General features: G+C 41.9%; 2 protein-coding genes across 2 annotated transcripts in view; one reads left to right on the plus strand and one right to left on the minus strand.

Annotated features, from left to right (window-relative positions):
- Nucleotides 1-111: 111 nt before the first annotated feature.
- DYNLT1 (dynein light chain Tctex-type 1) lies at nucleotides 112-9840 on the minus strand. The gene is made up of 5 exons (XM_081336013.1): nucleotides 9269-9840; nucleotides 7876-7917; nucleotides 1117-1240; nucleotides 840-917; nucleotides 112-472 (listed from the first exon to the last, which is right to left on the minus strand). The coding sequence occupies exons 1-5, from the start codon at nucleotides 9293-9295 to the stop codon at nucleotides 402-404; spliced, it is 342 nt and encodes a 113-aa protein (XP_081192139.1). The 5' UTR covers nucleotides 9296-9840; the 3' UTR covers nucleotides 112-401.
- Nucleotides 9841-14284: 4444 nt separating this feature from the next.
- SYTL3 (synaptotagmin like 3) overlaps nucleotides 14285-14931 on the plus strand; it is a 30661-nt gene continuing 30014 nt past the window's right edge. The window contains exon 1 of the mRNA XM_081322730.1: nucleotides 14285-14526. The gene's annotated coding sequence lies outside the window, so the exon portion shown is untranslated. The remainder of the gene's footprint in view (nucleotides 14527-14931) is intronic.

The raw sequence follows: 14931 nt of genomic DNA on the forward strand, positions 1-14931 counted from the left end.
CTAATCTGGCCCCAATTTGCTTACTTCCAAAACCAGCAAAGGTCAGTCACTGCTGTGCTCATATTTTCCTCATTTCTAAATTTTTAAGTTTTAGGAACGAATATACGCATATTCAGAGCTTCAATAATTTAATAACAAACAAATCTAGAGTGAAAATCAGTCTTATCCACACAGGTGGAGTAAAGCTTTAGAACTGCAGCAAATTTCAGGTTTTAGCACCTTGAGAAAGAGTCCTTAAAGTGTTAAGACAGAGTTTGGCTGTGAAGAAGGAATCATGCTTATATAACAGTACTGAAATTTCTGTTTTTCCTCAGAAAGAATGGGGAATTCTTAGTTATTCACCGAATTCACAGTTTTACTGGACTTAAAGCAACGACAAGGTCAGAAGAATTTCAAGGCAATTATATTGCAAGTCCAAAGGCACTGACAATACAGTACATAGTCTTGTTCTCCCATCTTACAGTGCAGGCTCCTACAAAAAACAACAACCAGTTAGGTGAGCTACATAAACACAAGATATAGATTAGTGCATCCATACTTAATCCAGGGATTTACGTCTATGGCAAAACTCTTCATAAGTTTAAGTAGTACTTGTAGACAAACTCTACTGCTATTTAAACTGTTTGGAAGCACACCCATTTACAGTTTACTGTATCGCCTATTTTGAACAGTAAGGGAGAGTAAAGTCATCACAGCCATGAGCCATGATCAGGTGAATGCACTGGAATCAAGTTTGTAAATTCAATGCAAATTATTTTACCCAAAAGAAAGAGCTTCCAGAGTTACACAAATTTTCTGTAAAAAAGTTCAGCAACACCAATTTTGAAAGAGTTTTATACCATCAGCGGCATTGTCCCAGAAGCAAGAGTTTGCAGTGTGAAGTCCAGCACCATTTTTTTGCATAATCACACAGGTCACTATAAATTATAGACAAAATACTGTTAGAAAAAAAGCATTTGTCTATGCAACACAATTATACCTGATTTTGCAAAGGATACAGAGTACACGTGGCATGACCACAAATGTTCAGACTAATTACTATTAGAATCTCCCCACCACTTTAATTTTGTTTGAAAGCATTTCTGAAAAGTACATGATAAGATTGCATTAACTTACCAACATATTTGAATGGTTTCCCCAGCTTTGTCAACTGACTTAAAATCTGCTCCACGACAGTTGTAGTCCATTGGTTTACTTTGCTGTGCAGATATGCATTGCCGCCTATTGTTCCTTCTATGGCCTACAGATTAAATATAGATAACTAAATTCCTATAGTTCTATTTTAAAATTCACACGTCAGCCTCAGAAATTAGAATTGGTATGCAAACTTTTCCCCAATTAATTCATTTTTGACAAAAAGAGATGAGTAATATCCCTACCCATCCAAATATTGATAAGACATACAACCACGAACTTTTATTGTGAGGATGAACTCTCCATATCCGTGGCATTGGGGGGGGGAAACCCATAGAATGATAATATCTTAACAGCACTGCCGTTAAAACTTCGAGAACAAAAATAATTGCAACGTAATTGAAAAAAGCAGGCAAAAATAGTGGATTACCTGGATTCATATAATCATTGCATACCCATCATGCTTATTTGGGCATAAACAATGCTGTACAAAACCAAAAATAGTGGCTCTTCTTTTTTTTCTTTTTCTATTAAAAGATGGCCTGAGAGGGGTTTCACCTCTCAATTGATTCCTCAGAGTTTGGTCCCCAGAATTCAGTTGCTCTTTTCCTATTTGGAAAGATAAGTTAAACAACTTTCCTTTAACCCTTCCATTGTCTGCAACTCCTGAATTTCCCCACATTCAATTAGGAAGCTTATGCAAGAGATTTTTGTTTTAGAATGCAGTGAGTTATATCCCATTCCACCATCTGGCACTACCTCCCCTAAACAGGCTTCCACTAGTAACAATTCCATTTGTCTGGTTATGAAAGTACCTATATGGCATAGAGTCTGATTATTTGAGTGATTGCTGTCTCCCAAATATTTGCCTAGCAATTTGAACACTGTCATCTATAAGGACCCCAGAAGCATGCCCTGTCTGTAGCAGTCCCTGTCCCCAGAATGAGATTCTCCCAAGATCCCGATGGCCCCCACTCTATTGAAGGGGGACAACCCTTGCTTTCTTTCTCTTCCTTCTATCATGCTTGCCATCTCTTTCGTTTTAACTTGTGTGGCGGTAATTCATTTTGCAACAAACAAGATTAATACTTTTTTTTAAAAAAAAACAACTATTTGTCCTTAGCAGGGGGAGAGGAAAAAAAAGCATAACCTATTGCACCAACCCAAATGGGATTATTCTTATTCTCTTCCAATGAAATTAAACCTTTCTATTCTAGTCTCAATGCAGATCAGCCACAATTAATCCCCTCTTAAAATAAAATGGGTCTTGTCAGGGCATGCTTACATAGAGATTATGTCTACGCATTTAGTGTGTAGAGTCTTTGACAGTCATTCACTGCATATTAACAAGCCTTAGTTGGTAGGGGTATTTTTCCCCCTGAAGGATTTTTAAAATTAATAAACTATTACTAAGAAACATTTACATTTGATAAGCCTGGGAAATCACAGAAATGACTGTGTCTGAGATTATTTTCCTAGACTTAGTAAATTATCAACTATAACTTAACTTTAAAAGGGATGCCTTGTGCTTTCTGTACTGTAATGCTTAGCATAACAAGGCATGTTCTCAACTTTCTCTGAATTGTTAAGGCAGTTGCTACAACAAGGGATTAGCAAATATGACACTGGTACCTTGACAACTATTAGCCAAACTATAATCTGCGCTAAAATAATGAACTACATAGATTCTATACTAACAAAAACTTTGAGGCACAAAAAGGTTCCATTCCAAAGGCATAAACTGGAAGATATAATTTTTACTTTCCATCAACAAAGGTTTAGACTAAACTCTGTCCAAAAGGCTAAGGATTTTATTACGAAATATGAAACTAGAATAAGACTTAATGGATATGGAGGAAAAGGGTTTACACGGACAGCAATAACTTGAAGACACTGAATTGGGAGCCCCAGCTAAAAAGTTTGTCAAACTTTTTGCCTAAGTATGGATTACAAGTTATGACATGGAATATAAATGGAATCAAAGCTCCTAAAAAAAAAGATTTGTCATTATCTGAGAAAGCTGAATCATGATGTAATTTGTCTGCAGGAGACACATATGTCGGACAAAATCGCTCGGATTCGGACCGGTCTGGACTCTGACTGGGCAGAGTCTGACGATCAGGACACTGGCGGTCTTGTCGATATCATCTGGGAGGAGTTTGATTCTGTGACTCCGGAGGAAGTGGACAGGATCATGGGGAGGCTGAGCACCACCACGTGTTTATTGGACCCGTGCCCTTCCTGGCTGGTCTATGCAGCCCGGGAGAGGACACGCAGCTGGTTCCAGGCAGTTATATCGGCTTCTCTGAGTGAGGGTTGCTTCCCCGCCGTCTTGAAAGAGGCGGTGGTGAGGCCTCTCCTCAAGAAGCCTGCCTTGGACCCAGCTGTATTAAACAACTTTCGTCCTGTCTCCAACCTTCGCTTTCTTGCGAAGGTTGTTGAGAGTGTGGTGGCGCATCAGCTCCCTCTGGTCCTGGATGAAGCGGATTATCTAGACCCGTACCAATCGGGTTTCAGGCCCGGGCACAGCACGGAGACGGCATTGGTCGCGCTGGTGAATGATCTCTGGAGGGCTCGGGACAGGGGATATTCCTCTGTTCTAGTCCTATTAGACCTCTCGGCGGCTTTCGATACCATCGACCATGGTATCTTGCTGCGGCGTCTCAGGGGATTGGGAGTGGGAGGCACAGTTTTACAGTGGTTCTCCTCCTATCTCCGGGGACGTTCGCAGTCGGTGTTGGCAGGAGGGCAGAGGTCGACCGCGAGGTCTCTCATTTGTGGAGTTCCTCAGGGGTCGGTCCTCTCGCCTCTCCTGTTCAACATCTACATGAAACCGCTGGGTGAGATCATTCGTGGCTTTGGAGTTGGGTATCATCAGTACGCTGATGATACCCAACTTTTCCTTTCGACCCCAAACCACCCCAGTGATGCCCTCAACGTGATGTCCCGGTGCCTGGAGGCGGTTCGGGTCTGGATGGGGAGGAACAGACTCCAGCTCAACCCCGACAAGACTGAGTGGCTCTGCATACCTTCATCCCGGGTTTATTCGGATGTTCCACCTTTGGCTATGGGGGGTGAACTATTACCCCCCGTAGATAGGGCTCGCAACTTGGGAGTCCTCCTAGATTCACGGCTCACCCTGGAAGACCATATAGGAGCTGTGACTAGGGGGGCCTTCGCCCAGGTTCGCCTGGTGCGCCAGTTGCGGCCCTATCTTAGCCGGGATGATTTGTGCACGGTCACTCATGCGCTCGTGTCCTCTCGTCTAGACTACTGCAACGCTCTCTACATGGGGCTGCCCTTGAGGACCACCCGGAAGCTCCAACTGGTACAGAATGCAGCCGCGAGAGTTGTGTTGGGAGTCTCCCGTTACTCCCACGTTACACCGCTGCTCCGTGAGCTGCATTGGTTGCCAGTTGTCTTCCGGGTGAGATTCAAGGTACTGGTAACAGTGTTTAAAGCCCTTCATGGCATGGGGCCGGAGTACCTTGGGGAACATCTGCTGCCGGCATCAAGCTCCCTGCGCCCTGTGCGTTCCCACAGAGAGGGCCTCCTCAGGGTGCCACCGATCAGAGAATGTCGATTGGTGGTCCCCAGGGGGAGATCCTTCTCTGTGGGCGCTCCGGAGCTGTGGAATCAGCTACCGGTAGAGCTCCGGATGGCGCCCGATCTTCGCTCCTTTCGTCGCGATCTCAAGACGTTTCTGTTTGTTCAAGCCGGCCTAGCCTGATGGGGATTGGTGGGGTTTTTAGTCTTGTGTTTTAATTTTAACTTGGTGTTTTAGAACTTGATTCCAACTGTTTTAATATGGGCAATTATTTAATCTTGTTTTAACGTTTGTATTTAGTATTTTATTCTGCCCTGTGAACCGCCCTGAGTCCTCAGGGAGAAGGGCGGTATATAAATATTATTAAATTAAATTAAAATTAAATATGAAGAAAAAAGATTCTATAGTTAAAAGTTGCTAACAATTTTTTTCCTGAAGTTGGAATTAAATAGGGCAAAATAGCCTATTCTGCCTGAGTAAGCCACAAGCATGGAAACCAATTCATTCCTACCACTATTTATCTAGATTCAATAGGTTACAAATTAAGTTAGAGGCCAAGTCTAATTGGCTCACGCGCTCGTGACCTCTCGTCTGGACTACTGCAACGCTCTCTACATTGGGCTACCCTTGAAGACCACTTGGAGGCTCCAACTGGTACAGAATGCAGCCACGAGAGTTGTGTTGGGAGTTTCCCGACACTCCCATGTCACACCTTTGCTCCGCGAGCTGCATTGGCTTCCAGTTGTCTTCTGGGTGAGGTTCAAGGTGTTAGTAATGACCTACAAAGCCCTACATGGCATGGGTCCGGAATACCTTGGGGAGCACCTGCGGCCGGTGTCAACTTCCCTCCGCCCAGTACGCTCCCACAGAGAGGGCCTCCTCAGGGTGCCACCGGTCAAAGAATGCCGACTGGTGGCCCCCAGGGGGAGGGCGTTCTCTGTGGGCGCGCCGGATTTATGGAACCATCTTCCGGTCGAGCTCCGGACGGCGCCTGATCTCCGCTCCTTCCGGCGCGATCTTAAAACCTACCTTTTTGAACAAACTGGCCTGGCCTGATGGGATGGGTTGGGTTTTATAAATCGGTCTTAACTTTTAATCTGTACTAATTTATTACGGGCATTGCTGTTTAATTACTTTTTAATAATTTTTAATTTTTGTATCTTGTTTTTATTATGTATTGCCCTGTTCACCGCCCTGAGTCCTTCGGGAGAAGGGCGGTATACAAATTAAATTAAATAAATAAATAAAAATAATTACATGAGACAAAGCCCTGAGCTGGATATGCTTAATCATTTCAAACAATAGTAGTATTGTTATGAATGAAGTTCTCTTAGGACATCAAAAGATAAACATTGGCTGGGATTCAGAAAACCTATATAGGTATTTGTCCCTAAAGTTATTTTATGTTAACCAACATTATGCAAGCATCAAAAATAAGTCAGAAGCGAACATTTTCCTGACATTTAGAATATTTCCCCTTTTTCACTTATTTTGGGTTGTTGCTGCCTGGCTGTCTCCTCCACAGAAAAGGAGAAGGAAATACAGAGCTTTAAAGTCCACCTAAAATGTTACTAGAAGGTATACCCAAGGGTTCCTATCTCATTGTATGCAGCTCCTTTTAAACCCTGAAAACCCATTCCTGAAGATAAAGGTGCTCCCCAAAGGGGGGAGTTTGATGCAGTTAAAACAGCAGTCCATCTCCATTTACACATTTTCCACATATATATATAAAAAATTGTTATGGATTTTTTTTTCATTTAAGAACTCCACAGCATTACTTGAAAGTGGTTTTACAGTTAGGACTACTATGGAGATAAGTTATAATTTCTTCGAAATGTCTCAAGTGAAATAGCAAAAATTGTACCGCAATTGGAATAGCATATGGAATATGCTAAAATATAACCTGGACTTTGCTACCATTATGGATGGATTCAGAGTTCGCTGAACAAATGCATTCAATGAATGAACTTTGGTCAGGATCATGTTTCTTCTAAAGGAGGTTATCTGTGACTGGTGGTGGTGGGTTCCTCCAGGCTTATAATTCCTGCTTTAAAAGCAGTGGAAACCATAAACGAGGTCTGTCCAATTCCAGATAGTGTGCAGGTTTCAGTCCTACCTGGTACAAGATGCCCTGGTAATGACAAGATGCCCTGATTATGATTTGGCTGGAATGCAAAGCAGCCTTTAGAGATTATCTGGAAGTTGCAGCTTCTTCAAAATGTACGAGCCAAACTACTAGCTAGGCAAACTCACTTTTTTTTGTCATGTTTATGACAACTGTGAGAGATATCTTGGCGCCCTAGTGGACAATCATTTAAATATGAGGTAGCAGCATGCTGCAGCTGCCAAAAAAGCCAACACAGAGGGATAGAATCAAGATCATTTGAAGTATTAATACCACTTTATAATGTCTTGGTAAGACCACACTTGGAATACTGCATCCAATTTTGGTCACCACGATGGAAAAAAGATATTCAGACTCTAGAAAGAGTGCAGAGAAGAGCAAGAAAGGTGATTGGGGGACTGGAGGCTAAAACATACAAAGAATGGTTGCTGGAATTGGGTATGTCTAGTTTAATGAAGCAAGTTCCACTATCTCAGGGGTTGCCAGAAAGGAGAGGGAGTCAGACTATTCTCCAAAGCACTTGAAGGCAGGACAAGAAGCAACGGATGGAAACTAGTCAAGGAGAGAAGCAACCTAGAACTAAGCAGAAACTTCCTGACAGTTAGAACAATTAATCAGTGGAACAACATGCCTCCAGGAGTTGTGAATGCTCCAACACTGGAAGTTTTTAAGAGACCGGATAACTATTTGTCTGAAATGGTATAGGGTTTCCTGCCTGGGTTGGACTAGATAACACCAAGGTCCCTCCAACTCTGTTATTCTGTTATGTGTGCACATATACACTCATACACTTTACTAAGAAATATTCCTATGATTATGCAAGTTATTATTCCCATTAATAAGTGGTCTTATATTTAAATCCTGGTGAAACAGTTATTCCTCATGTTGTAGAAGTGATAAATTTTTCTTTTGAATGGAGACACAGTTGTTTGGCATTATGAAAATATAAGCTATTAATAAAGCCAGTTAACTGGCAGAACCACTTTCTTAAAAACAACTCGGTTGAGGAATACAGGAGATGTAATAATGATGCAAGATCGTGTTCATATATAAGGCCAAATAAGCTTACCTCTTTTATAATGTTGCTTACTTCGTCCACAACAAATGCAGTCTTTCAAAATAAAGCAGAAATATTCAAATTACATGATGCAAAACTGAAAAGTGCCACTCAAATAAATACTTCACTCAGTTCAATTGAAATAGGATCATAGATCTGAGTACTTACAGCTTATTTTGACTTACTAGGGGCTGTATCACTTTCTTAGCCTCTCCCAAAGAAGCAAGGAGCAAGATGCTCCATGTTTCCTTAAGCATATCAATGACAGATACAGCAATATCTGGGTTTTTTATTACTTTTAATGTGTTTTAACCTGTTGTAAGAGCTGTGGGCATTTGTTTAATCTCTTTTAATTTTTGTATTTTGTCTTTTAACATGTATTGCCCTGTTCACTGCCCTGAGTCCTTCGGGAGAAGGGCGGTATATTAAATAAATAAATAAATAAATAAATAAATAAATAAATAAATAAATAAATAAATAAATAAATAAATAAATAAATAAATAAATAAATAAATAAATAAATAAATAAATAAATAAATAAATAAATAAATCAGCCAACAGAACAATAGTCCTCCAGAGGCCTGTGAAGACCCTGTTCTTCTCCCAATCGTTCACCTAGGATGAGGGTTGAGCTGAGAAGATGTTGGCTCTGCCAAGGGGGAGAGGGGGAAAAAAAAAACCCAAAACCTCTGGTTTTCAGTCCTGTTCTTATGGATTGTTCTGGGCTGCCTAGAAATCATTTTACGAGATGGGCGGCCGTCTTAAAGCCCCGCAAATCAGTTTCAAAATAAATAATCAAACAGCGCAGACAATTGTTCACCGAAAAAGGGCTATTTTTCTCATTCAAGGAAGAATCGTTTTCTGGCAGGAACCACGGCTGCAACCCCAACGGGTTCCCGACCGCCTGCATCCATCCAGCTTAACCCATTGGGAGGGAGGACTTATTTTTAATTTTCTTTAAAAAAAAAACACCTCTTGAATTCTAACAGGAGCCGCGCAGAAGGAGTCTGTATCCCAGCGTTTCCCAACCTTAGGAACTTGAAGATGCGTGGACTTCAACTCCCAGAATTCCCCAGCCAGCATAGCTGGCTGGGGAATTCTGGGAGTTGAAGTCCACGCATCTTCAAGTTCCTAAGGTTGGGAAACGCTGCTGTATCCAACCCATCGCCTCCGCGTAAGCCGGGAAAGAGCAGCGCGCAGGCAGGGAAGCCCGGAAGCGAACCGGGCTCTTTCTCCGCCGCCTTTGGGAAGGTGGGGAAGAGGAGCAACAATGGGGAAGGGGCGTGTCTCGACCGGAGAAGCCAGCCGGAGCCTCTCTTCCTCCCGAAGGTTTGTTGCAGCCAGGCCTGCCACGAAGCTAAGGTCCCGGGACGTGACAGCCCCTTTGCTCCGGGAGACGCGTTACCTCCTCGGCAGACTGGAGCTCATCCATCGTCCTCCTTTCTGACTCAGCTCGGCTCCAAGCCCGGCGCGTTCGTTGCCGCTACGCGACCAGCTCCCTCCTCCTCTCCTCCTCCTCCTCCTTCTGCGGTTGCGCACTGCGGTTGAGACGTCCAGCCAATCACAGGCGATGCAGACGGGCACGCCCGGAGAGGTGGGGGGGGGCGGTGGCTGGGCTAAGCTTTCTGCTCGCGGGTTGCGCCGCGGACACGAGCGGGCTCTGTCACCGCTTCCCCTTTCGGATTGTGACGTGTTGTCTCACGTGGGGTTTTGCAGGCTTTGCTCGCAACCGCCGGATAAGTCCAAATAAATAAATAAATAAATAAATAAATAAATAAATAAATAAATAAATAAATAAATAAATAAATAATAAATAAATAAATAAATAAATAAATAATAAAATAATAAAATAATAAATTATAAATGAGAGAGAGAGAGAGAGAGAGAGAGAGAGAGATTAAACGGTTCCTATTTTCACATTCAGTCCTCGTCTTTCCAAGGTGGGAGGGTGGCGGGTGCACAGCCGGGTTTTTCAAACTTTGGCATCTTAAACGGGGTGGTGGTGGTGGGGGGTGGACTTTCAACGCTTTGGGAGCTGAAATCCACCCATCTTGAGATTTACCTAGTTGGAAAAACACTGATGTGCAACCATCAGTGAGAAGAGGCGAAGCAAATCCAAAACAGTCGTGGACAAAAAGTGACCAGACTTAAAGGTGGGGAGCATGATTTTCACCGCTGCATTTTGGTGCACTCCTAAGGTCTACAACTCAAAATATAGCAGCATTTGCCATCTGAAACGATATTGAAAAAAAAGTATATAGAATCAGGCCAGGCTGATACCTAAGTGAAAAAGTCATCAGGAGATCCAAGGGCTGTGGAAGAGATGAAGATATAAAGTCTCTCACATGCATACCATCTAGGAAGAAAACAATAATTTATCCACATAGTCACTAGAAGTTGCTTCTAGGTCAAGGTTCTGTATTTATCCTTAGATAATGTACAAATGAGGGACGCGGTGGCTCAGTGGGTTAGGACGCTGAGCCTGTTGATCAGAAGGTCGGCAGTTTGGTGGGTCAAATCCTGAGTGCTGCGTAACAGAGTGAGCGCCTGTTACTCGTCCCAGCTTCTGCCAACCTAGCAGTTCGAAAGCACATAAAAATACAAGTAGAAAAATAGGGACCACTACGGTGGGAAGGTAACAGCGTTCCGTGCGCCTTTGGTGTCTAGTCATGCTGGCCACATGACCATGGAGATGTCCTCGGACAAGCGCTGGCTCTTCGGCTTTGAAACGGAGATGAGCACTGGCCCCTAGAGTCGGAAACGACTAGCACTCATGTGCGGGGCAACCTTTACCTTTAATGTACAAATAAAAAGTTGCCATGTATTTGGTATCTGTAATAATATTGTTCCTTTAGTGATGTCAAAAACAATCAGCCCCATTTATGGAATTATCAGTGTAATTGCTGCTTGAAAGTTGTGTCTGTTCCAGATCTAGCCGGTTATGCCAGCTTTGTGCCCTCCAGGCATATATTGACTTCTAACTCCCGTAGTCAATGATAATGGGGTGTATTGTTACAGGTGTTAAAAACATTATAGATTGCAACTGAGAAGAGCCAGATTGATGTAGTGGCTAAAGCATCAGGCTGGAAATTGAGAGACCCTGAGTTCTAAGACGTTTGGCATGAAGCAGCTGGGTGACCTTGGGCCAGTCACTCTCAGCTCTAAGGAGGAGGCAAGGGCAAGCCGTCTCTGCAAAATCTGGCCAGCAAAATTTCAGGGACTTGTCCAAGTAGTTGCCAGGAGTCAACAATGACTCAAAGCACAAACACACAAAATGTCCACAACTGTGGAGCAGTAGGTTGGGAAGAGCTGCCGTACTACAGAGCAATTAATCAGTGGAATGACTTGCCTTCAAAAGTTGTGGGTGCTCCATCACTGGAGGTTTTTAACAAGAGATTGGATAATCACTTATCTGAAATGGCATAGGAAGGATCTCCTGCTTGAGCAGGGGATTGGACTAGAAGACCTCCGTGGTCCATTCCAATTCTGTTATTCTATTCTGTACTTTTAATTTTTGTGATTGTTGAATTTAATCTAGTTTTTAGACTCGTGGACTTCAACATGCTGGCTCAGGAATTCTGGGAATTGAAGTCCACAAGTCGTAAAAGAGCCAAGATTGCCTACCCCTGGTCTAAAAGGTAAAGGTAAAGGTTCCCCCGCACATGCGTGCTAGTCGTTTCCGACTCTAGGGGCCGGTGCTCATCTCCGTTTCATAGCCGAAGAGCCAGCGTTTGTCCGAGGACGTCTCCGTGGTCATGTGGCCGGCATGACTAGACGCCAAAGGCGCACGGTACGCTGTTACCTTCCCACCGTAGTGGTCCCTATTTTTCTACTTGCATTTTTACATGCTTTCGAACTGCTAGGTGGGCAGAAGCTGGGACGAGTAACAGGCGCTCACTCTGTTACGCGGCACTCGGGATTCGACCCGTCAAACTGCCGACCTTCTGATCGACAAGCTCAGCGTCCTAACCCACTGAGCCACCGCGTCCCACCCCTGGTCTAGGCAGAGCTAAATGCAAAAAGAGATTGGCACAGTTTAAATAGGAACATGTCATGGGAAAGAATAGTGAGTATATTAGGATCACAGTGGATTTTAGGAGGAGCCCTTCTATTCTACCTCCTTTTACTATAGTTGACAGCACAGTATCAGCAGTAGAATCCTTCAAGTTTTTGGATTCTATAATTTCCCAGGATTTAAAATGGACACCTAACATTAGAACCATCATTTTTTAAAAAAAGCACAACAAATAATGTTCTTCCTGTGTCAATTTAGGAAGTTCAGACTGCTCCAGGAGCTATTGATACAGTTTTACAGAGGAACTGAGTCAGTCATTTGTACCTCTATAACTGTCTGATTTGGTATAGCAACTAAACAGGACAGATACAGACTCCAGCGGATAATTAGGACTGCAGAAAAAAAACAAACAATTGCAACCAGCCTGCCTTCCATAAAAGATCTGTATATTGCATGGGTTAGAAGGGCTGAGAAAATAAGTACAGATCCCTTACATCCTGGCCATAAACTGTTTCAACTCCTCAAGGCCAAACAACTAGAAACAGGGACAATTTTCCCTTGTGCCATCACTCTGCTGAACACCTAATCCTCACAGTACTGTCTATTCACCCATGTTGTGTGGCTGTATTATTATTATTATTATTATTATTATTATTATTATTATTATTATCCTTCTCATCTCCTCTACTAGCCCCTCTTACTGGTATCATTTATTATGATTAGTATTGCACTATTGCTTTGCATTTACACTGAGAACTTATGCACTGGAGACAAATTCCTTGTGTGTTTAATCACACTTGGCCAAATAAAGTATTCTATTCTATTCTATTCTATTCTATTCTATTCTATTCTATTCTATTCTATTCTATTCTATTCTATTCTATTCTATTCTATTCTATTCTATTCTATTCTATTCTATTCTATTCTATTCTATTCCATTCCATTCCATTCCATTCCATTCCATTCCATTCCATTCTACAGCATCATAGTACATGGATAGATTATCATATGGTAAACAAGTAGAAGTGGATGAAGAGTATAACAGAACAGACTGTTTTACAGGAAAAATCTTATTCTGAAATACATTACAATAAAATCTTTCCTGAAGGGACTTGTTCAGCCCTTATCTGGTTCTGGCACTATCTCCTTCAAAAAAACACACAATGCAGGGATATCCCTACAGAATACCTAGAATTCATAAGTAGATTTTGACTGGATTCAAAACGCTGATCCCAAAGAGATGATAAAGTCCAAGCCTGATTGATAATAGGATGAAGAATAATGTAAACCAGGAAATCCTAAAGTTATAGTCTAGACTGGGAAGTTGAAAAAATAACCCAGAAAGCAATGGCAACCTTCCTCCATCTGGCTGCCAAGAATATATGGAACGTTTTTTGCTATATGAATCACTTTCACCAGCAAAGATGAAAAATATATGACTGGAAATATGAGAGTGAAGAACCAAGAAGTTTATTTTCTGGGAAAGCTGTGATTCTTCATATCAACAAAATGGACCTACAGTCACGGTGGCTCCTTTAATCTCCAGATTCAGTGTGAACTGGCCACTGTGAGAAACAGAATGCTAGTCTAGATGGATCATTGAGCTAATAAGAGAAATGCTGCAAAAGCCCATTTATTCCAAGGTATTTTCTTTAAACATGGACAGGGTTCTTAAACAGACATATAGGTGATTATAGACACTGAAGATAGAGACTCCAGCTAAGATGCTGCTTGTTCTTTTTTTTTATTAAAGAGTTTTACAAAAACAAAATTTTACAATATATCCCCAAATCCCTCCCACCCCAAACCCACCCACTTCCCCCCCCACTTCCCAGAGCTAAATACAGGATTATAGTTACAATAATCATATTCTAAATAAAAATTATGCATAATATAAAATTAACCAAATTCATAATGCGCTTTAACTCTCTTTTAACATAACTACAAACAACGTACCAATAACAATATCCCACTAAAATCTACTCATAAGCTAAATGGAACTTTTTAGTCCCATATTTGTTTTGAAATAATAACAAGATGCTGCTTGTTCTTGATGAGTGATGAATTTGCTTTTGGTCGTATAACAAAGATAAAATCCTTCTGTCCATTAAAAGTAGGCTATTATGCACATTCACAGCAAAATAAAGCAATTTCACCTCCACATTAACAATACTGCAATATTGCCTAATTGCCTGTCAAGAAACCCCTCCCACCCCCAATCTTTTCTTGTAAATGGCATATTGACATAATTTTATGTTTCTTATTCTGAAGCTTTGCGGAAACTGAGGTTTGCAGTATTGCACACATCTAATATTAGAGAGGAAGAAGGAGGAAACACTGTCAGTATCACATTTAACTGCTATTACTCTTCCTGTTCAGTGACTAGACGTTTCAGATCCATTTTAATGAGAACAGCTGTTTTTCCCCAGAGTGAATGGCTTCTTCCAAAACCTGTTGAGCCTCTCTTTGAGAGCAAATTGTATTAGTAATGGTGATTTCCAGTGCAGATGGCTGAACGACAATCCGGTAAAGCACACAGAGAAAACTCCATGTTAACTCTGGTTCAGCAAGACCGAATCATATGAGAAGGTGGTAACAAGCTCTTATTCAATAAAGCAAGGCTCTCTCTTTTGGTTTGGAAGGAACAGGTAAGTCACTCTTTATTAATGGGAAAAAGTAGTTTCATGGAATTTTGTCTGATCTGTTTTTATTTTGGGTTTGTTATTTTGGGGTTGTTTAGTGCTTTCGAGTCAGCTTTGGCTCCTGGTGACTGCCTGCAGTTTTCTTGGCAAGCTTTTTCAGAAGTGGTTTGCACTTGCCTCTTTCCTAGGGCTAAGTGAAAGCACATGGAACATAGAATAATAGGGTCGTAAGGGACCAAGCAGGAGACCTTATACTATTCTGGACAAGTGATTGATCTGAAGTCACCCAGTTGGATTTGGGGATAAGGCAGACTAGAATTCACAGTCTCCTGGTGCCTTAACCACCATGCCATCAATCTCAGATCTAATGATTTAACATTCAAAATCTAACATAAATATTGTTAATAATAT

The sequence above is a fragment of the Vipera berus genome (assembly GCF_964194415.1).
Source record: "Vipera berus genome assembly, chromosome: 1".
Taxonomy (NCBI): Eukaryota; Metazoa; Chordata; class Lepidosauria; order Squamata; family Viperidae; genus Vipera; species Vipera berus.